Below are 24,573 nucleotides of genomic sequence, written 5' to 3'. Positions count from 1 at the left end.
TCAAATTGAAAATGGTGACCACTGAAGTTTTTCATGAGGTATGCCAAGCAAAACTTTAAAAATGCTATATCAAATGTATTGAGAGAGGAGTACTGGTGAGCAGTGATTGCTATTGTCCAGAAGGCAATAAGGGTTGGACTAATAAGAGTGATGCCTTTGGAGGTAGGCAGGAGGAGAGATATAAGAGATGTTTGAATAATGGCCTTAGCATATTTTGATCTCTATTTTTAAAAAGAGGCTGTTATTTAGCATAAATGACCTTGAAGGATGACCTAATGAGCATTGGATGTTTGAATGTGTTGCTGAGGAAAACTCCAAGGTTCTGAACTTGGTTGACTGAATTATGGTGCCATAGACAGAAAGTTCCAAATAGTAAATTGCTTTTAGAGGTGGAGACTGAGAGAGGAAAATGGGTTGAAGTCAAAGTGTTGGAAGATATCCACGTGGAAATTTCCAGTAAGCCTTCAGATGACTAAGGGATTCAGAGAATGTAGGCTCTTTCCAAATCTTCTGTTCTTTTTGCCTATATGGAAAGTGTTTACTTTATGTGTTTCCTTGTGGCTCTGTTGATTACATTTTTATGTGTGGTTTGGAGTCCTCTGGCTTCAGACCTGTATTTGTTTGGGGCATAGTTGGAGTAGAGTGCTAACAAGCTCAAGGTCATAGGTTTGATCCCCAAAAGGGCCAGTTAGTTTCATGGAGAGGAAAATTGCATTCCATGGTTCACAGACTTGACCCCTAATCCTGTCTGCTTGTCTCAAAACTATCTAGCATTGGTCCCAAGGGGGCCCAGAGAGAAAGTGTGAGCGGTTGTGTGTGCAATCTATTTAAACTACTGGAAGAATAACTCCAAGTGGGTTTATCTAGGTTGCTTCTTCAGAAAGTTTTGTCTGCCCTCCTTCCTCAACTCTTGGGACAGAGATCACCTTTTCAGAGACAACACCATGAACAAATGCACATGAAACTGTCATGCTCATGTCTGCCTGCATCTGCATTCCTATGTTCATTTAGTTCTCAAGCAAAGGGCAGTGTGAGCATCCAGGAGTGTATAGTTCTTTTGTACAAGTGTCTACTTGTAAGCATTGGAGTATTATCAGTTTGGCTTTGAGAATTGGCTTACCAGTGTTATACAAAAAAGCTCTAGAGAGCATGAATGTGCCCAAAAGACTCTCTAAGCAAACCTTTCCCCAACAGATTTTCCTTATCAGACTGCTTTTGCTTGCTTCATACTTTTACTGGGAAATACAAGTCAACACAGAATTCTTGTGAAGTGGTCATACAAGGATACAGCAAAGAATGCTCAGTGTTCTTGAGAAGAATGCTGGTATCCATAAAACAGCTCCTAAACAAACCCACAGAAGGCATCTTCCACACAAGTACAGAGTTACCAGCACCTGCTGGGATGGCATCTAAAATCTGTTTTTGTGGATACCGCATTTTCAAAAGTCAGTCTTAGAGGTTCTCAAATTGCTTTTTCAGTTAACAGATATACCCTGGGTCCTACAAGAGTGACCCTGAAGAGGACTTGGAATAATGCTATGCACACACTGAAAGATTCAAAATAAATCTTCATGGCTTAAAAAGGACTTGAAAATTCTTTTCAAGTTCACTTCTCTTTCAGGGAATTAGAGATTGCTATACCAGGGATATTTCTCTTATTTGGCATTATGGAAAATTTTGAAGGCTGAGAAGTAAGAGATCAGACCATCAAATCTTATTTCATTGATTTCTAAGTATAATAGTGATGTCTTAAAAGAATATGCTATGGAATAAATATGACTAAAAGTAAAAGGCAGAATAAAATTATATGCTGATGAATCCAGCAAAACTGGTGGAAAAATTCTTAGTGTTTGGTTTGTACACAGACAAGCAACATACTTATTTGCATTGTTCCTTCGAATTGATTACATTGAGGATAAATTATTTTAACATTATAAAGGGACAACCTGAAAATATCAAATAAGTAGTTAAAAATTATTACATGAAAACTTTGTATGTCTGCTGGCTGGGCTGGGCTGGAGTGAAGAAAGATAAAGAATTATGACACAGTAAGAAAATGCTAGACTTGAAATTTTTACATCTGCATTGTGGTGCAAGGATCTGCACTAGCACTTTTTACCTGATGTTTCTGGTCAGAGTCAAATTAGGGGGAAATGTGGTCAATGTCAGAAATGTTGAGGCCATGAGTTAAGAGTATATATAGAAAACAGAGTGACACACACCGGGGCCTGTCAAGGGGTAGGGGGCTAGGGGAGGGACAGCATTAGGAGAAATACCTAATGTAGATGATGGGTTGATGGGTGCAGTAAACCACCATGGCACGTGTATACCTATGTAACAAGCCTGCACGTTCTGCACATGTACCCCAGAACTTAAAATATAATTAAAAAATAAAAAAAAGAAAATGATATGACAAAGCCAATGGAGAGAATTCTACTTTGGCTATCTTAGATCCTTAATTAATACTCTCATTCTTAATAACAGCAGGAGTAATGATAATAAAAGTAATAGTAAAAATACCAGAGACCACACAAAACAAGAGCTGATAAGCAGACTAGTGCTGGACTATGCCAGTGGTTTCATCTAGCCACAGAAAAATTAAAAAGATGAAAAAAAATTAAATTAATGATGAATTTTCTAGAAAGCTTAATTTACGCAATTAAAGAATCTGCCCTTTTTTCTTAGATTATATTCTTGCCATGTTTTTAAAAAATTAATTCATTTTCAGTGATACAATGGTGATGATAGATGATTTTTTATTTCCTTATTTTAGGCAAATAAAGATTTTGACACCTTAGGTTGATTTTTCTCAATTTCTAGTTTTATTTTTAGAAATTTCACTGTTTTGAGAAATCCAGAAGTTTAGGAACTATTGTATGATAATGTTTAATCCTTAAATACTAATTTGAGGCAGATATTGCTGTTTTTATCAAAATAAGAGGAAACTAAACCCCACAGAAGTCATTTTAATTTGTCCAAAGCACATATTAGAGCATGACACAAGCCCACATCTGCCTGATTTCAGCACTTGTTTCTTACTGCTATATAATTCCTGTTTGTACTAGTTAGGGCCTAGTAAGGAGAGCAGAAACCCTTCTAGACCAGGCATTTTAAACAGAGAGGATTTTTTTTTTCTGTTTTTTTTTTTTTTTTAGACATCTCGCTCTGTGCAGTAAACCATCTTGCCTAGTCTGAGCTGGAATGCAGTGGCGTGATCACGGCTCATTGCAGCCTTGACCTCCTGGGATCAAGTGATCCTCCCACCTTAGCCTCTTGAGTAGCTGGGACTACAGGGGCGCACCATCACACCCAGCTTTTTATTTATTTATTTATTTATTTATTTATTTATTTATATTTTTTAGGAGAGATAAGGTCTCACTCTGTTACCCATGCTGGTCTCCAACTCCTGGAATCAAGTGATCCTCCTGCCTTGACCCCCAAAGGTGCTGGGATTACAGGTGTGAGCCACTGTGCACAACCAACAGAGGGGATTTAATACAGGTGGTGGAAGAGATAAGTAGCTAAATAAGGGAGGGGAGTCAACCCAGAAAAAACAACATCCTAGAATCACTACCATCCCTATGGCTAGAGATACTCAGAGAGGGGAAAAACCATCTGCATGGATCTAGGTCCACTAGGGGAACAGAATGCTGCTTGCACTGGGAGGAAGGGGTTATGGAGCCAAGAGCTGCAAGTACTGCTGAAGATGCTGTTGGAGGCAAAGAGAAAAGGGGGATAATACCTGGCTTCTCCCTTCTTCTTGTCTTTTGTCTTTTGCTAATGCCTTCTATTGGCCAAACCTACCCAGAAACCAGAGCTCATAGGTGCTGAAAAATGTAGCTCCTTGTGAAAATGAGCAAATCAAGGGAATGTTGGGAAATGGATATGAGAGCAAACAAGTAATCAGCCAGCACATTCTAGCACAAATCTATATTAAATTATTCCACTGTACCTTTCACTATAGCAGTGAGGTCTAGAGATACCAGAGGACACTTTTCAATATTAACTATCTAAGAGAATCTACTTAGTGATAGTTGAGAGATGAGGATGTCTCTATTTCCAATTCATCTTTAAAGCAGAGTGAGGCAGAAGAAATAAAAAGAAATTTGGCTCTGGGGTAGCCTTATTTTTGAATATTTTAGATCGTATAAGGGTGGCTGAATTTGAAGCTCTGAACTAAATAGGATGGAGAAGCACAATCCTGGGTCGTGTTTCTTTCTTACTGTTGTCTCCTTCCCTCTCTCCAGGAACAATCACCTCCCGCCTCTGTTTCCCTTTTAGAGATTTGGGGTTGGGAAAGACAGTTCCATATTCATGGGGTGGAGTGATAGGTTCAGCCATAGCACATGTATAGGGACATTTCTATGATCCCTGTTATCCCCTACATGTCCATTTGAAGGGAGAGACCCTACTCAGGGTTCTTTCTGAAGGAGGTTTGGACCTAAGCAGGAAACACTGAATTAAATAAGTGAGGTGGAGTTAGAAAATTATAGCACAGTTACCCAGTTTTTAAATCTCCTCTTAAAAGAGAAACCTCCCTACCAGGCCACATTTCCTACCTTACTTGTAGTTCAAGGTCAAATTTTACTTCTGATGTACTGTTGCAATTGTCTCAAATCCAATTTACATCTGCTCCTGTTTTTAGTGATTGCTTTATTCTTTTACAAGCCATCTCATTCCATCACAGGGTGAAGAAAAGAACATTTAGAAACCAGATGTTGTATTAACTATAACCATTATCCTTTATGGGATCCCAGAGGTTTAATCTCTATCCATAAACAGGTGAGGAAGATACCAGCTTTCAGCTGAGCTTTACACTTAGAATGCTTCACTGGGAAGGGGGCGAAGGCTCTGCCATCCATCTGTCACTATGACTCGGGGAGGCTCATAATGGATGGGTATAGCCCAGCAGTTTCAACCCTATCAGACCCAAAGCTCTCCTTTTTATAACATATATTTTATGATCTACCCTTTAATGTCCCTAAGTGAAATTCACAGATAATATCAACATAAACAATTTTAACAAAAAGCAAAATGATGCCTGAACTGTACATAAAGGAGAAATAAAAGGAAAAGAGTTTGTAATAAAATAACATGCATTACAAGATAGAATGCTTAGGCAAAACTCTCCTAGAAAACACACGGAAGTGGTCGGATGTTTATACTCGTGGAGAATCATGCATGGGACAGCTGCACGTGCGGACTGATGCAGATGTGGAGTGGAAAGATTCAAACAGCACAATTAGCATTGCCACTGATGATGTGATTTTCTAAAACAGTGAAAAAGACTTGGTAAAGTTCTACCTTTTCTTAATTTGTATGGTAATTGCATCCCTGAAGAAGTCGGTTTATGTTAAAATTGTGCAAAAACACTTTGAGTTTATAAATAAATTGGAGTTATATTCTGGACTTAGGTGATTATAAACAGGATTATCTCCTACTTGAAATGTCTGGAGACCTGGTTCATACCCAATAAATGTCAGAAATACTCTCCCCAGTCATTGCAACAGTGCCAAATGTCTCCCAAATTATCTAGGACCAGCACCACTCCACCCACTGGGAATGCTTGTGTGGGCTGTCTAAGACCACTTTGGAGGGCAGGGATATGGGAATGTTCATCTCATGGAACTCTAGGCTCTAAGTCCGCAGTTTTTCTCCAGAAGCCCTGATTCAACCATAGCACTTGAGTCTACACTAACTTCGGTAAGCTGTCAAGAGAAAAACAGGTGGATTGTTGCCAGAGGTCTTGGTAAGATTCTGTATAATCAGCTTCCAGTTTCACTTAGGTGGGAATGTTTATTCCTGGACTGTATAAGAGCCAACACATAACCTTCCTCATGGAGGTATCCCAAGATTGGCTCTATATCCCTGGGTGTTACCTACATAGCGTGAAGCACTATCCAGAACTGATGTGCACATGTGGAAGAACGGCACTGGGGAATGACACATTATTAGATACATTGGTTACCGTGCAGAAATGCTTCTTTATCCTGATAATATCATACTCAATAATAGGTCATCACTCAAAGGTGCCATTAGCCATGTGTCTGCCTGTAGCGTGTAAAGCCAATTTTGAACAAGAAAGTATCAGTCAGTATTCTGAGCTGTCCTCATGCCTGGATTCGGTATAAGTGGTGGGGTAGTAAAAGCAAATGTCTTTAGACCCAGATTTGATGTCCTCAGACCCAGATTCAAGCCTTCTCTGCTGATCTGTGACCTTCAGTAAACTAAGTAATGTCTTTGAGCCTCCATTTCCTTATCAGTCAGTGTTTACAATAGTGCCTGATGCATAGGCTTGTTGGGAGGATGAACGAGATAATATAGGTAAACCGCTTGGCATAATGACTGACTCACAGTAAGTGCTCAGTAAATATTAACCACCATTATTGTTGGAGTGGTGGTAATTATCTGCAAAAAGATCTTACAGAAGAAAAAGATGTTCTTTTAAAAAAAGAGGCTGTTATTTGATGTAGATGACCTGGAAGGAAGATAGAATTCCTCTTAGGGATAGAACTGTTTTTTCCTTTAAGGAAAGAACACGTTTTGTACATATTCAGTAATAAAAGGTGAGCCAGCCCTGCCCCCACCCCCACCACCGGCAAAGCTGTGATGGGAGAAGATTGCCCTGCATAAGAATACAATATAATTTTCTTATAAGTTCTTTCCAAAGGAAGGGATAAAGGGTTTGATAGAAAGTGATTCCTGGGAGAGTTTGCAGAAGAGTGGAAAAGATCTTGCTAAGATGACAGGAGGCACATGAGCAGCCAGAAATTCCTTGGATTCGTGGTAATAGTGATGTTTGCCATTGAAGTGGAAGGTATTTTCTGTCTTGTGCTTAACTCATCCCCTTTTCATTGTCTACAAAATCTTTAGTGAAAGGCTGTGGCTAGGTCACCCTAGTGTGAATGAAAGGAGAGAGGGATTGTCTGGAGTGAAGTGGGGAGAGAAGTAATACAGAACACCATGACTACAGGAGGCAAAATGCTAAGAGCATGAACAAGACATTTGGAGGAAGAAGGGGCCCGCACAATGTTAGTCCCAAGGAGATTCTTGGACATTTTGAGGGAGCAAAGGTGGGAATGAACGTGAGATGGACACCAATTGCCAGTGAGAAAATATTAAAGAAAACTTTACTATAATTTCCTTAAACCTAAGTATAAAACTTGTGAGACTTTTTTATATTTGGGTAACTTTCCAAATAGTTAATGAATTTTTAAAAAATGAAATGAGATGCTTTTAAACAAGAGGGACATTACCAATCTTTATACCTTGTACTTGTATAAATGCTGTTGTGAGTTTGATATTCACAGTATCTATTCAGTAAAAAATTGGAACGATTTATTGAAACAAAAACTGAATGCTGAGAGATCACATTCTTCTAAATCTCTTGGTATGGGAATGTATTAGATGCCATTTATATATTATGTGCCTTATTTGATACGTTTGAACCTTCTGGCAATAGAATATTTTCCCAACCACTTTGTGTCAGGGATTATAAGTCACTGTTGGGTGACAGTGAGGGGATTTTATGTACAACTGCTTTATTGTTAATGCATATATTGTACAATTCATACATCTCTTACATAGCTTTTGCAAGTCCTTTGAAATATATTTACTTTTAAATAGAATCTGTAAATTCTATGAGATATCTTCATTTTTGTGTATGATTAGTTTTATTTTTCTGGGTATGTTTTCATGTTTATTTGTTGCAATGACCTTAATAAAAACACTATGTAACAGTAGAATTCTTAAGGAATGACACATTACACCAACATTATCCAAAAGAACTAATTAATCAAACATGACTAATTTTAATGTAATTACTAAAGAAAGATATACCATTTTATTATGACACTCTAGCCATACATTTTCAAAATATGCTTATTAAACAGTAAATGTAAGATAATGATTCAATTAGTTACATTTTTAGAAGTCATTAGGATTGATATTCCTCTGCCATAAGTGAATTGAATAATAATTTCAAATACAATCAGAATTAATTTAATAAAAAATATGCTTTTCAACTAAGACAGATGTAACGAATGGCCAGTCATTATTTTCTGGTTTCAAAGTAGCAGGGGAAATTAATTCAGTGTCTGTAAGTTTATTTATCACACTTGGCCTATAAGAGTGATAAAAATACATGAGGCAAAACACATGATGTAATCCCAATTCTCATAGTTCATTAACTCTTTTACCAAAAAGAGATCTGACATGGTATTTGGGGCCTTTATGTAAACTGAATATAAGCTGCGTGATATTTGAAAGGTTTTGATATTTTGAATAGACATTTTCATGATACACAGACACAGATAAAAGATGTAAGTAGACAGCTTGAGGTTTCAGAGTCCCTCCTGCAGTGTGTTTAGCAGCGGGTACAAGATAAATATCTAAACAAAATCAGATTAAGGGATTAACAGAAGTGACTTTGCTATGAGTTGGTGAGTGGGGTCAATGAGTGGCTTGAAAGGGATTTTAGAGCTCTGTTTTTATTTTTCCTACTTTACATCAGTGCATTTTGGGCAAAATAAAATGAGTAATGTTTACTTTTAGGCTTCAGTAATATAAAAAAAAAGGTAGATTCTAAGGATTGTGGAAGGTCATGTTTTTGAAAGTGACAGGTAATTCAGCTCAGGTTATTAGGAGAAACTCTATCTCCATCTTAACTCATATTTCAGTTGAGCAGTAACATTTGGTTTAGTGTCCTCTCTTTTTTTTTTTTTTATTTTAAAAAAGCTTGGATTTTTTTCCCCTTGAAAGACCCTATCAAAGATAGTTGAAGAATGAGGAGAGAAGGACCATGTTTAAGATCAATGTAATCATACATTAAGAGGGAACACATGGGCAGGGCTTGGTGGCTCATGCCTGTAATCCCAGCACTTTAGGAGGATGAGGTGGGCACATCACAAGGTCAGAAGTTTGAGACCAACCTGGCCAACATGGTGAAACCCTGTCTCTACTAAAAATACAAAAAATTAGCTGGGCATAATGGTGGGCACCTGTAATCCCAGCTACTTGGGAGGCTGAGGCAGGAGAATCGCTTAAACCCAGGAGGCGGAGGTTGCAGTGAGCCGAGATCATGCCACTGCACTCTCAGCCTGAGGGACAGTGCGAGACCCCATCTCACCAAAAAAAAAAAAAAAAAAAAAGGGAACACGTGAAATATATGTTTTCAATGAGGTTCCTTTAATTCTAGAGTTTCGGCTTGGTCAGCCCTCTATAAAATTCTGGGGCAGATACTAAAATAATAAGGACTGGGTTGGGATGGGGGTAGGATAAAGACAGCTTCAAAAATCCCCTGGGCCTCTGTCTTATCTGTGAGAGGTTTCTTTAAAAAACAAAAGCATTTTTCCAGATAGGAATTGGTTATTTAAATTGATATCTTTATCCTGTACCATATGCACTTAAAGCTTCTGACAGTCTTCTTTCTTTTTTAAATAGAAATTACACAAAAAAGATATCTATGTATCACTTTCTAATACCTAACAGGAAGGTCTTATAAAATATTAAAATAGCAATAAGCAAATATGTACTACAGGATTAAACACTGGCATTGAAAACAAAACAAAATCCAAAACCAAGAATCAACAACATTTTCCTTTTTTTGTTGCCCCCCTACCAGATCTAGACTTTATGGTCTTTGCAAGGGAGGAGCATAAAGTTTCATAATTCTTCCATTTTAAAATAAATGATGCCATTGCATAAATCAGATTTATCTTTTGAAAATATTGGTGGAAAGCCCATGTGATTTGAATGGAAAGATTCTTTCTTATGAGGAGAGCCAAACAGGTTCTGCTCTAATAAATTAGCACAATCTTTTAAGATTAAAAATAGCAAAACATTTTAAATAGTCTGATTATAGCTTCAACAAGTCAAACATACATTTCTATCTAGCCTATAGTTTTAAAAAGTCTATGTGGGTTTAACTTATTATTCCTCATTCCAATATAAAAAAAGAAGAAAAGAACCAAGTCATTTTGAACATTAACAAATTCATAAAGACTGTATAAAGTAAAAAAAAAAAAAAACAAGAAAAAAACAAGAAACAAAAAATCTTCACAGATTGTTAGCCATCTCTTTCAACGATTTCTCATAAATTCATTCTTTATCAGTAGATAACCCCCATCTCATAAGGAAATACTTCCCAACATTTCCCAAATGAGATCAGTGATTGCTTTTCATGAGAGCTACTGCTCTTTGAGATGTCTGGGTGAAGGGAGAATATCTTCTATAAACCAGTAAATGCCAAAGAATACCCAAGGGGGATTTGGCAGAAGCTATTTTTTGCAGGTAAATCTATGTATTTTTTCTCTTTGTTCTTATTTTCTCCACTTGCTGAATATCTGTTTTAGAGCAGAGAGCACAAAAATCAATAAGGAACTTACTTATCTTTTAAATTCTTCTATTTGCCTATAAGATCTTTTTTCCCGTATTTATTCTCCATGCTCTTGATCAAGTTCAGAAGATTGGATAATATACTGCTAATTTTGCTAAGTTTGAGAGCCAACAAAACAATGGAGCCTTCTAACTTTAAAAAATTTCCATCTCCTGCCCCTGCACCCCCAAATTCACAATTTGGTGAACAGTACACTACTTGTGAGTGATAAAAAGTTGAAAGGTGGTGGTGGCTAGATAGACCTAATGCTATTTTATTAAGCCATCTATCTATAGAATTGTTGTTTTTATACTTTAAAAAAATATGTCTATGCTTTCTTTTTTTTCTTTTTTTCTTTTTTTTTTTTTTTTAGTCAAGTACTTTCTTAAAGAAACAATAGCACCACATTGGCATAGCTGGCCAAACAATAAACAGGAAAGCAAAATGTGCTACATCTTTTATTCTAAGCCTTCTCCCAAGTGCATAAAATAGTAACAGAAACCCTGGAGCCACAGAGCATGAGATGGTTTCATCTACACAAACATTGATGTTCCAAGGAGAGGAAGGATTCTCAAGGGAGGACAGGCTTTTTGTTTGTTGTTTGTTTTTTAACAAAATTTTCAAGGAAGTGATTTCAGTATTCCATTGGATCCTTAGGGTGAATGTGTGTGTGTGTGTGTGTGTGTGTCTGTGTGTGTGTGTCTGTGTATGTAGGGTGGGTGTTGAGAGATTTTCATATCCCTTTTAGAATGGATTCTGATGGAGAGCTGCATTAACTTTTTCAGGGGAACTGCCTCATCTTAAAAAGTTCAAATAATACTTTAATATTATTTGGGGAAGAGAGAACAGAAATTTGACCTAAGTATCAAGTATGGTTAATTAAATTGGAAATACGCCTATGAGTTGAAAGCTCATTCTTACCAATGTTTACCGTTCTTTTACAAATATCTTGAAATTGCCTCATTCAAAAATTGTAAAGCAATCTAATTCTGAAGCAAAGCTTGTAAAGTTTTTGGTTGTGACATTTTTGTTGCTCCGTTCTAAGAAATCCGAGTCATTCTGCTGCAGTATATAGTAATCAACTGACTTCCAGGGTTTGCATCAATTTGTTTTCTAGTTTTAATTCATTAAAAAATAAAATAGTGAATTGGTATAATGAGTTATTTTCAATTTATTTATGATCCAGTTGGAGAGGATTATGTGTTGGAAAAAGTTAAGAAAGATAATATGGCAATGCATCTTTCAGCTTTCCTTCTTGGGGGATTTTTGACTGTGGATAGAATTAAGTGAAGGACATAAGTCATAGACACTCTTAGAATTATCACATCTAACTATGACAGAAAACACGTAAGTCTGCAGAAGACTGCCTGTAAAGTTTTGTTGAGAGGGAATAATTTTAAAAGGTACACACTGGGGACAAGAAATAAAAAGAAGTGCCATCTTGGGAAGAGGAGTCCAGTATCTTATTCCACAGAACCCGTATGTCTGGAAAACAGGCAGAGGGCAAAAATGATGTATAGTTTTTTTACATCTGTCCATAGTGGTTAGAACATTGCTAAGCATGCTTGAGGTGCTCAATTCAAATAATGTTGGACTGAGAGTTAAAATACTTGTTGACTGAACAGGAGTGCTGGCTCCACTAAATGGGGCCTTCTTTTTGCATATATTCAGAGATCCAGGGAGTCTTTTTTTTTTTTTTTCCTGGCGTCTGATCCTTGAGGTGACCCAGTGGGAGAAAAACTGAAGATGTTATTTTTGTTTTTCATATAGACTTTCCAAGAATGTAAAATATAGAATTTGCATGAAATAATCAAGCCTCGGTACTTTTAACCAAAAAGTTCTAAGGTGAATAAAAAGATCTGAATGTTGGATAATTCATTGTTCTAATGAGAAAATCTTGATCTACAGATGGGGATCATTTTCTAGGCTATGATGGACTAGTACACTAACCAGTGGACTTTCTTGATACCAATTTTCAGTTGAATGGATAAAACACATTCATAGAGAGCTAGGGGCTACCCTTCTAAGCAGGCATGGGAAATTTCTTGTTTTGATGGAAGTTTTTGCCTTTCAACTGGAAACTCTAGTCAAGCATATTTTAACACACTTTTAAAAAAATGTATATACAGCTAAGAATAAGAGTAAAGTTTGTTAAACAAGATAACTTCGTGACTTTTTATTAGATGTTATTTTAATATTTCAAATTTTGGGTCACTTTCCTTATATTGCCTAGAAAAGAAGTAATCATTGTGTTTTTCAAAATGAATAGAATATTATTTATAGTATTAAAAGAGGTTTTACTAGATATGTAGTAACTGCATAGAAGAGTCGGTAAGTGCTAACAAATAGAGTAATTAATTCCCTTTTCACTGGTAGAAATCTCTTTGTTTTTCTCCTTTTTCTTTTCCTTCTCTCTTTTCACTTATCTTTGTATTCATAAAACCAAATGCAGAATTCAAAATCAAATTGAAAATCAAATGCTTCCCACATATTTTGAAAAATGTTTTAAAAGAGATTGCGCTATTAGCTTTTAACAACTAGTTAGTTGGCCAGTTATTTGGATAGCTTCACTGACAAGAACTGAGATGTCAGGAGCATTCAATTCACCAATCTCTAGCTATGCTATGAATGGGTTATTTATAGAATTCCTTGCATCTCAGCAACTCAAGTGCCCTGATGTTGCACCCTTACAGCAACCCAGGGTAAAAAAAAATCTGAATCTTTATCTTTTTAAACCTTATACCACCCCTTTGAGGTAGGTAGATGACATATTGCCCCCATTTTGCAGATGAGGAAACTGAGGCACAGAGAGGTGAAGTGACTTGCCCAAGGTCACACAGTGGTGAGTCCATGACACAGCTGGCAGATGTTTATTTCTTCAGTGAGAAAAAGAAACCAGGACTGCTAAAATTCCTAGCCTTCTGCTTTTTCCATTCCACAGTTTCCTCTCTGGACTCGCCAGTCCAATTTGCATCAGTGGACTTTTGTGTCTGAAGTTCCTCTTGGAAGGCATAACTGGGGGGACTTTGCCTTCTTTCCCAAATGGATGGCGTTTTCAGTACCCTTCCCCTTGTGTCATCTTTGGCTCCAGGCTTCCCCTATTGTTTTGCTTTTACCTATTACCGTTTTGGCCAGACTCTTTCATATAACAAACTACAAAATAGCACCATTATACTAAAAAACAGAGTTTTACATACTGTTTGATATATCCTGTATAATTGATATGCTAAATTTACATAGTGCTCTATATGGAAAAAATAAAAAGAGGAAAGTTACTAATTAGGTTGCACATTAACTCATCATTTGAAGGAACTCTTTTGAGTTGAAGAAACTTTCTATGTTTAAAACATATGCCTAAAAATGATTGGCCTCAAAGTTGCAACTATTTGCATTATTCTTTTTTGTAAGCATGATGTGGAAAAATAAAGCTTTGTGTCTAAAATAAAATGCATCCAACTTATATTTGGTACAAATGCCACAGATGGAATCTTGTGAGTAAGAATTGGTGTGCTTCTTGACGACTTGCTGCTGCTTTTGACGAGGCCAAATTTGGCAAATATAAAGGTTATGAAGGGAAGTGGTGGGTATAGACTAACAAGATTATCAGACACTGTAAAACAAACAGCCCGTGTTGTGTAGAAAGAAGTGCAAATAAGGAAACAATTCATAAACCACTTAGACAAGGTTGCTGAATGAATGGCTCCAGCAGCCAAGATTCAGAGAGGAATTTAGTGCAACTGGATCTATACAACACCCATGCATTTGTGGCTCTTGAGAGGCAGGGACTAAGATAGATATATATATATATTTTTTTCTTTTCTATAGAACATTATTGATAAAGGATCAACAGCAATCTACCAACTCCAGGACCATTTTTGCAAGGTGCAAATCACTCCTAAAGACAATGTTGGAATGTTTACTTGTGTATTTCATTGGGGGAAACGCCCATCTTTTAAATGTTGTCAAACTTATTTTTTGGTAGGTGTTCCAAAGTTTAACAGGTAACTCGTGCAGAGCAAAGGATCCTGCGGTGGCATGTCACTCTTCACTGCTCAGGAGGGTCTTCCTACATTCTGTAGTTCTTGTTTCCTGCACTCCCTCTACTTGCGTTCTTCAAATGTACTTCCTATAAATAAGGGAGAAAAAGTGACATTAACTCGATGAAGTTTTATGTATCCATCTATTTCTAACACTGGGTCTCAACCTTCCATATCTTACGCCTTAGCAGTTGAGCTAACAGAGAGCTTGAACCTTGGTTTTCCTGAGAAGAGCATTTGTAGGTGGACAGGCCCTTAGTACTCTTGCCAAACCTCACTCAGGCATCTTCTATGTACCCCTGGTGGTGTGAATACCACAGACAGCTTTATAATCACACAAAGATGAGATTTGATTCATCTGCTTCTATCACAGATTCATTGATCGAAAGGAGATCCTGAAAAATCCAACCTTCTGGCCTCTGGATCCTTTACTAGTAAGAAAAAAAATCAATCACATTCTGGGTTCATCCTCTGTTGTTTTATTGCAGTTTGTTCTGTGTTAATTTTTGTAAAAAAGAGATATTTATTTTTCATTGTTTTTCTTGTTTTCCTCTAGAGCAAGGCAGAGTTTTAGCAACTGAAGATTAGGAAATCTTATAATTCATTTCGAGTCTGTAAAATCACAGACATACTGCGCTGAGCTCAACTCATAGCTCTTCTATTTTCTAGCTATGTAAACTTGTATGAGTGGCAATCTCTTGTGTTTCAGTTTCTTCATCCATAAACTAGGGTAACAATAATATCTACCTTATAGGATCAAAGATTAAATAATTAATATATATAAAAGTGCTTACAATAGACCTGGCACGTGGTAAGCACTACATAAGTATTAGCTGCTACTATCATTATTAACTCATTTTTCCTCTTCTTAGTATTATCACCTTTATTGGAAAGTAACCATGCCAAGACTAAAAGTCCTGGGTTCCTAATTTGGTGTTACCATTCACCCATCAACAAGCAATGATGTTATCTTAAGGATATTGAGGGTTTTTTTTTTTTTTTTTTTTTCACAGGATCTCTCTCTGTTGCCCAGGCTGGAGTGCGGTGGTGCCATCTCAGCTCACTGCAACCTCTGCCTCCCAGGCTTACACAATCCTCCTGCCTCAGCCTCCTAAGTAGCTGGGACCACAGGCGCATGGCACCATGCCCTGATAATTTTTTTTTTTTTTTGTAGAGACAGGGTTTTGCTATATTGCCCAGGCTGGTCTTCAACTAGTGGGCTCAGGTGATCCGTCCAGCCTTGGTCTCCCAAAGTACTGGCATTCCAGGCATGAGCCACTGCACCCGGCCTGGATATTGAGTTTTGTTTAGAATAGAACCCCTGTGAAAGCAGAGATGTGTCTGTCTGTTCACCGTTATAGTCCCAGTGTCTAGGACAGTGTCCAGGTTATTGCAGGTGCTCAATAAATATCTGTAAAATGAGTGAAATGAATGAATGAGTATGAGGGACCCCTCGTGATGTGCAGATCTAAGTTATTATATTATAATACTTTTCCTACAGTTATTACTTTATCCTTGAATGTATTTAAATTGCAAAGTATATAGACAGGAGTTTTGAAATAAAATCAAAGAGGAACTGGCATTTATATGCATAAACCTGAGGTACTTCTTTTTTTGGTTTTACCTCTAGCCAGAGAGCCCTCTACAGAAGGATGTAATGGATAATTATTGGTATAGAGTGAGGTTCATAACCAAAAACAAAAGTTCACTCCATGGGACCTGGAATCTTAAACTGTCTTCTGGCTAAGGTAATGAACACCCACACAGTTACAATGTTGTGAGGAGCTAAAGCACATTTGAGATTATGCAGACCTGAGACCTGGAGAAGGTTAGAGGTTTTAATATGAAGGCTGGGGAAAAAGATTAACTGCCACCCCTTGGGAATAATACCTATTGGCCAAGGCCCATAGGGATCTGGCAGTTTTTCTTACACATGTTTTCCAGTTCTACTTGGAACATTAAACATTAGAGTTATCACCAAGTCCTTCAAGAAAGGTAGCTAGCATTTTATGAGTTGATGGTCAACATCTTGTACTGACTGAGTAGAAGGAAGATGGCATCATTGTGTAAAAACATTCATTAAAGTAGCTCAGTGACCACTGCAAAAAGGATAAAAAGCTGGTAGAAAGAAACTGGGCATTTGTATAGAATAACTTGAAATGCCATCTGTTTTAAATCCTGGCACTTCCCCTCAAATATCACAAAAGACCACTTAAGATACATTTGTTGTGGTGCAAAGCATCTACTGCTAAGCTCCTGGTAAACTTGAGTTCTTTTTTTTTTTTTGAAATGGAGTCTCGCTCTGTCGCCCAGGCTAGAGTGCAGTGGCGCGTACTCAGCTCACTGCAACCTCTGCCTCCCAGGTTCAAGCGATTCTCCTGCCTCAGCCTCCGTAGTAGCTGGGATTACAGGCGCCTGCCACCACGCCCGGCTAACTTTTGTACTTTTTAGTAGAGATGGGGTTTCACCATATTGGCCAGGTTGGTCTCGAGTTGCTGACCTTGTGATCCACCCGCCTCGGCCTCCCAAAGTGCTGGTATTACAGGCATGAGCTAAACTTGTGTTCTTAATCTTACATTGGGTTCTGCTTTCTTTATTTTTATTTTTATTTTTTTGTGTTGGAGTCTCACTCTGTCACCCAGGCTGGAGTACAGTGGTGCAATCTAGGGTCACTGCAACCTTTGCCTCCCAGTTCAAGTGATTCTCATGCCTCAGCCTCCCAAGTAGCTGGGATTACAGGTACGTGCCATCATGCCCAGCTAATTTTTTGTATTTTTAGTAGAGATAGGGTTTCGCCATGTTGGCCAGGCTGATCTTGAACTCCTGACCTCAGGTGATCTGCCTGCCTCAGCCTCCTGAAGTGCTGGGATTACAGGCGTAAGCCACCATGCCTGGCCATGTTCTGCTTTCTTATAGGAGTTCTCTAGAAAAATGAGAGAAGGACACATAGGGCCACAGAATAGCATCATTAATGTTCCCAAACTCCTTGAAATGTTTTTGTTCAATTCTCAATCAACACTGTTGATGGTCTGTAGCTCATCAAACCCCCAAAATAGATATTATTAAGGATGCCATCTCTCTGCCTAACTACTAACCAAATTAATTAACAGGCAGAGAAACACACTAATTTGAATTTTACCTTTTGTTTTTCTGTTTAAGAGGCATACCAGCTCAAAATAAGAAGATCTTTAAGCATCTGCAATGCCCAAACTAAGAAAATATTCAGGAATGAAATGGGAAAAAGAAAGCCTCATAAAGCATTTAATCTCCATTCTTCCTCTCAAGCCAAATTAATCCCAAATTTCTACAAGAAAACATTAAGGTACCATCTATGCTTCACTCTTTAAATTAGCGGGGGGGCTATAGCAAAAAGAATTGAGGTTAGATTGACCAACCACATACATCTTATTTTTTGTCTCCAATAGAGAGATTCTTTTTATTTTCTCTCAGAGCACAAGGTATAAAGTGAAAAGTCTGAGCAGAGGGATCCCCTGGTCTGTTTCTTCTGGGTCTGTCTCAGCATCACAGCAAAGCCATGGGCTGAAACTCACTTGAGTGAAGCAGATGCTGTGCCAAGTAGCATGATTCCCATGCACACACGTGCACGGTGGAGGCCATTCAAACCAGCTGGGATGTCGTCTGGTTTGCATTTGGCTCTCTTCCCAGGCTGTCACATGTGACTTCTTTGTTGCAGACAATGACAGTGACAAAACAAAAGCACTCAGGGACTAGGTCTCAGTTGCATCTGTTGCTTTGCTCATTGTCTTAACTTAATTACGCCGGCCACCCTTGACAATGGGCGGCAAGTGGAGGCATGTTAGAAGCAGCCGTCATCAGAGCTGGCACCCACCTTCGGTGCACTTCTTGAAGGGTTATGAAACTGTCCCACATTCAGTCAAGCAAAAACTTTTCACTTCAGCAGCTTGTCCAATACAAAAAAACCAGCTGAAACTGTTTCTAGTATGCAACTAGACAGATTTTTAAAAGGAAAACAGTAGTGAGTAAATACTGTTTCCTATTGACACCAACGAAAGTAAGACTATTAAGAAAATGTTGATCCTCCAGCCCACTGGGGTTGGTTAAAGAAGTTTACCCTTCAGAAGGAAAGGTTAACCAACACATTAGGAAATAAGTTTGTGGAGGGTTTAATTTGTGATATATATGATTACCCATTATGTACAGACACACATATTTAGGGTGCTAGAAAAGGCCCTGAAGAGGCCATTCACCTTCTCCCATTATCTCTTGGTTCTTATCCTAGCTCCAAGCTTTCCTTTGGAAAGCTATCCACAGACTTTTCAATTAAGATTACTGTGCCAGCTGTGGTGGCTTACACCCGTAATCTCAGTACTTTGGGAGGCCGAGGTGGGCAGATCACTTGAGGTCAGGAGCTGGAGACCAGCCTGGCCAACATGGTGAAACCCTGTCTCTACTAAAAATACAAAAAATTAGCCTGGTGTGGTGGCATGTGCCTGTAGTTTCAGCTACTCAGGAGGCTGAGGCAGGTGAATTGCTTGAACCCAGGAGGCGGAGGTTGCAGTGAGCTGAGATTGTGCCACTGCATTCCAGCCTTGGTGACAGAGTGAAACTCTGTCTCAAAAAAAAAAGATCACTGAGGACTAATAACAATGGCAGTAATAATCTTGCTTAACATTTGCAGAGGCTTTACAGTTTACAAAATAATATCACCGAATCCTTACAATCACCACATGAGGTGATGCGGTGTTGTTCCTGTCAGTCCCATGTACAAGCCGAGGCTCGCTAATGTTTAGTAATGTGCTTGAGGTCACAGAGGAACAAACTGATAGACAAAGGGCTAAAATAATAACAGTTCCCATTACTTGAACATTTGTTATGTGCTGGGGATTGTAGTATGTATGTAAATTGCATATATTTTCTTGTTTCCTATAGTTCTCTCAGGGATAAGTACTACTGTCTTGACTGTTTTATCTTTAAGGAATCTGAAACTTAGGATAAACAATTTACCTAACTTCTTATGATGGAGGTGTGATAGTGGTTGGAATTTGGACCTATTCCTTCTGATTCTGGAGCTCACCAGTTAACCACTCTGCTAAACTGCCTCCCCAAGAGGTGAAAAATATCTAGTGCTTTCAAGTCCAAATCACTTTCCAATAGCAATAGTTGATAATATCATGAGGTGCCCATGCTCCCAGATGGGGGTAGATGCTGGTTTAGAGGGCAAAGCTGTGCCATGGGACAGAAGACTCAATGAGGAGGGTGAGTATTACCACAAGCTGGGACCCATTTGTAAAGGTATTTATAGAAGTCTAGGAGCACAGTATTCAATTAGCAAAAGCAAACTCCCTAGATATTATAACCCCCCTTTTTTCCTCCCCACCTATCTTTATGAGATTTTGCCTGAGAGATAGAATCTAAAAGGATAAAAATAGGCTCTTTAAACTTCAGGGAGGAAGCAGTGATGTTTTCAATAGACTATGTTTCCATCTCCACCCACTCCAAACAAGTTAAGTATTGTAATGACATGAAGTCTAGGAAAAGCCTGGCACTCTATAAAAAATACTGGGAAAATTCTGTCCAGCATGGAATATCAGCAGCTTATTGTACAGCATAAAGTACTAACTCAGCATTGACCTTCTCCCAAAAAGGGCAAAATGAGAAGAAAAGAGCAGTAGATGATTGGAAAGAGGGCTCAGATATCAGCCCTTTACCTGTTGAAAGGGATGTGCTATAACAATTTTTCTGGCTTGGCCTGGGGACATGTGAAATGGTGGAGGATGATTTAGATGTCTCAGTATCAACTTTGATATCTCTTTACTTCAGGGAATCACAAGTTCAGATTCCAGGAGAGTTGGATCAGTCTTTCCTCTCTGGCAGCCAGGCAAAGCGAGGGTCATGCGATCTACTCAGCACTTTGGGATGTGACTTTAAACCAAAGAACAAGGTGCACATTTTGAGAAACCTGTACTACTCGTTTATGTGGCTGCTTCTTTAACAGAGTGAGGGATATGTACTTACTGGACACAGTTTTCGTCAGCTCAGCATCATGTTTTTTTCTGGAAACCTCACCCCACTTTTTATGTGGTTGTAGGAATTCCCCCGCCCCCTGGCTCTAGTGGATTGGACCAGGGCAGGCTCCTCCCAAGAGCCAGTGACCAAGTGTGGTGGGGACATCGAGGCAGACCTATTTCTGAGAAACACAGGAATTTGTTGGGCAACTTTATTGCCCAACTTTGGCTCAAAAACTCCATGATGACTTTGCTGAACTTTCCTTAGACCATAGACCCACCAAAAATGTTTCCAACCAGTCTGCTGTCCCTCTCTCCTTCCCTTGGGATCAGGCTTATCTTGCAATCTGATGGCTTTGCCTATCCTCCCCTATTTCTGTTCGCGCATTAATTCCCCCTAATAAAACCCCTGCTCATTTAACACCTTCTCATCTTCTGTTTCTTGGAGGACCTCATCTTACATATCTGGTTTGAATCCTAGCTCTCCCACACAGTAGTTGTGTGACCTTTGATAATCACTACATTGTGCTGTCCTCAATTTCCTCTTCTGTAAAATGAAAGTGTGGGGTAAGAGCACCTACCTCAGAGTGGTGTTGTAATTGGATGTAATAACCCTCAGTCATTTATCTGGCATGTGGTATAGTTGTATGCAGGAGAATCTACTGTTTAGAAAAAACTTGAACCTAATTGTTAGCACCATCAGTCTGTTCTGGCTTGTGTGCTGTAAGAGCCCTCTCTGGGTCTACATTTGCTCAAGCATTGATGTTCTGTAGAATAAATTCTGCATGTTTGTCTCTCCACTAAAACATAAGTTCCTTGAGAGCAGGTAGCATATTTCCTTCACTTCTATATCCTCCCCAGACCCAAGCAAAGTGTTTGAGCAAAGTGGCAAACCAGGAAATGCTCATTAAATGGACGCGAATTTCCTGCAGGAATGATGGAATGGAGTTCAGGTCAACAGCAAATATTGCATGGCTGCTTACTTTCTTCCTGTGGTATTTTCTACAAGGACAAATAGCACGGAACCCCCTGCCATCTCATACAAGTGACAGATTGTTTATGGTAAATATCAACTAAGAAATGCAGGAGAGAGTGTAGTGCTTGATTAACACATTGTGGTCTATCTATCTCAGGTTTGGATTCTACTTGATCACTTGGTAGCCCAAGACGTTGGAGAGACACTTAGCCATACTCAGCCTGAGTTTTCCTATCTTTACAATAGTGATAATTGTGGTACTCACTCTGCAAGCTTCATGTGAAGATTAAATGAGGTGATTCCCTATAGCCCTTGCCACAGGGCAAGTACCTAATCAATATCAGCTATTATGATTCTTTTTAATTTACTTTTTAATTGTTACTATTGTCAAAGCAGTTTGCATGCTAGAGTGCTGCCCTTTCTCTGGCTGAATGTGGGGAAACGGTAGCTAGCTCCTTGGTTTCCAGAGCTCCCTTGAATGCTGGGAGAGTGGACTTAACAGCTCTGTTTTCTAGTGACTGGGGCATCCCTAGGAATCTCCAGGAATCAGAGGACTTTATTCCAAGATTATCTTGACTTAGCAACTTTCTTACTCTTTAAAGTCTACCACCTGACTCTATGTCAAATATTTCTTCCTGTGATGTAAAAAATCTCTATCGAAATGGTTTAAAAGCCTGGGGAACAAAGAAAAAAAATGCCAAGGGTAGTTTCCCTTGCTGACAAGAGGTGTTTATGTTGCCTTTAATAGTCATGTAGGATGTTGTAAAATACTTCAGGATCAGGGCTCCCTAGACTGTTGATTTTATGGGCAGCTTGTTTAGTTAGCTATTTGTTTGTGTTACATTTTTAAATTTAAAAAATGTTTAAGCTTACTATCTTTCGCAGAGGGAGTTGATTTTGGAATTGTTGAAAGGTTCAAATGTGGTATTTTAAAAAGTGAAACACCAGATTCTAGCAATTTTGCTGCTATGTGCTAAAGATTCAGCACATTCGTACCTAAAACCTGGATTTGATTATTCTTTTTCTCTTAAGCCTCCGAAATGCCATTGTTTCATCTGACATACAATTTATGCTAGAGTTACTTAAACTGGTGTATGCAGTAACTCCTATTACAGTGTCCTTGGGAGATGTGAGGCCTAGGGATTTTACCTTTTGGTATCATTTCAATGCAATAGTGATGAGTTCACAGGGTTAGGAGGAAAGGGTGTTTCCCTCTTTCACTCATTCCTTGTGTGTGTGACAAATCTGGGCAGAACATTCAAATGCTGTGTTCTGAATTTTCCTCCTCAGTGAATTGAGAGAAATTTTGGAAGTTTGGAAGGCTCTCTTGAACTTTTAGGATGAACAAAATAACACTATGACAAGTTAAATTGATTTGCCTCTGTTTGAGGTTGATGGGGGCCTTCAGCATATAAAAGTAAACATGCAGAGTGCCAGCCAGTGCTATTCCAAGGCAGAGAATGGCTCAAGAACATTTTATGCATGCATAGAGTTTTAAAAAAATCAGAATTGTGGCACTGTGCCAAAAGCACCTCTACCTTCATCCTAGTGTTCTTTTGAAGAAGAAAAGATATGATTATTTATAGAGAGACAAATCAGAGCATTCAATAGTGACCTAGGTAAAACAATACTGACAAAATAACAGTAATTATACTATGCATTTATTGATTCATTCGTATTTTTCATTCCTTCTAGTCTTCCAGTGCCTCACGAGCTAGTCAAGCATGCCACGTACTTACACCATGACATAAACATTGCACATCCCCAACTCTACAATTGTCAGCTGATTGAGAACCTTACTCAACCGTCAACCTGCCATGGTCTTGCTCCTAAGGAACTTTTGTCTTGCCATAATTGTGAACTAAAGCCGTGAAAATAGCACATCATATTTTCACAGATGGCAGGGCTAGTTGGTCCTTGATTACTTGACCTCTTGGTGCTGGCTGGACAGAAAGCCCCATGTGAATGTTTATACATCGTACCCAGAATTTTGCAGAAACTTTAGCCATGGATCCCAGCTTGGAAGCTTGGACCATTTGGCCGGTTTGGGTTTGATGTAAAATTTCTTGGTCTTTCACTGGGAACTTTGGAGTTATTTTATGAGACAAGAGCTGCCGTCACACTCAGCTTTTCATAAATCTTGCTCTTAACATCTTATCTTCATATGGACATTTTGACCATGTCAGTTAGAGAAGCCCAGGAGGACAAGGTAACCCATTGTCATCTTTTTTCCAGAGTGATCATAACAGATGCCTACTCAAATAAATGAATGTTCCTTTATCTGACCCAATGGGCATGAAAGCATATGACAGACTGAATAAAGGAAGTTAGAGGCTAATGTTTAAAAAACGGGAAAGTGGTAGAAGAGACATTTGATGGGTTTTGCCCATAATCCCAGTCCCTAATAGAAGTAAGGGCAGGGGATGATAGAAGGAAGATTGGCTGGATGCATTGACCTTTGGTTGTAATGGGTCAATAATTAGACCTAGAAATTTCTAAAGTTGCAAATTGGTTCTATAGGAAAGTTACTGCAATCTATAGATAGGGACCTAAAGAATCTTTCTCTGTATGTTAGATGGAAAATGGTCGAAGTCCCTGGATCCTCAAAAGATACAACAAAAAGAAAACCAACTTCTTTCCGCCCCTCCAATAATGTCCTCTCTATTTTCTGAATAATTTTCAATTTAGGATGAGAAACAGGCTTTTGAGAAGACCAAGGAATCCTGCAGTTTTTACTGAATGATGGTTAGTTTTTACAGAGGAATTTACCTTCACTGAAAGAAAATCCAGGAAACCGTTCTCACCTATAATTTTGGTAAATAGTTACCCCCAGCTCTGTAATGGGTGCAACGATGCTAGAACACAAAGGTGCACACACACATACACAGGTGCGCGCGCACACACACACACGAAGAGGGGAAACTAATCCCCTTCCCCTCAAAACTGTTTGGTATAATTTATTACAGATTCTAAATTGCTGCCAAGGACATTTAGAATTAAAATAGTTTGATGCACCTTTAGCATTCTTATTTCTAACCATCATACTTCCACTTTTTAAAAAGTTAGCTTCTTGACCAATGGTTCTTAAAACTATAACCATATTAGTTAAAAAAATAAAGATGGGAATTTCCAAAATGTTTTCTAGCTCCTGTTACTCATCTAACAATAGGCAATGAAAGTTATAATTGAGTTCTTGGT

The 24,573-nt window shown here is 38.5% G+C and overlaps 1 protein-coding gene across 3 annotated transcripts in view; it reads right to left on the bottom strand.

The window, feature by feature from the left end:
* Positions 1 to 7,791: 7,791 nt before the first annotated feature.
* The window catches only part of IGF1 (insulin like growth factor 1), an 82,797-nt gene continuing 66,015 nt past the window's right edge, over positions 7,792 to 24,573 (bottom strand). For all 3 annotated transcript variants that reach the window (XM_058425622.1, XM_032168868.2, XM_032168869.2), the window contains one exon: positions 7,792 to 14,501. In XM_058425622.1, coding sequence (XP_058281605.1) covers positions 14,476 to 14,501 — 26 coding nt within the window. In that variant the 3' untranslated portion in view covers positions 7,792 to 14,475. The remainder of the gene's footprint in view (positions 14,502 to 24,573) is intronic.

Source organism: Hylobates moloch, unplaced genomic scaffold (assembly GCF_009828535.3).
Source record: "Hylobates moloch isolate HMO894 unplaced genomic scaffold, HMol_V3 SCAFFOLD_12, whole genome shotgun sequence".
In the NCBI taxonomy this organism is placed as follows: Eukaryota; Metazoa; Chordata; class Mammalia; order Primates; family Hylobatidae; genus Hylobates; species Hylobates moloch.
This window is presented reverse-complemented; position numbering and strand designations above follow the sequence as displayed.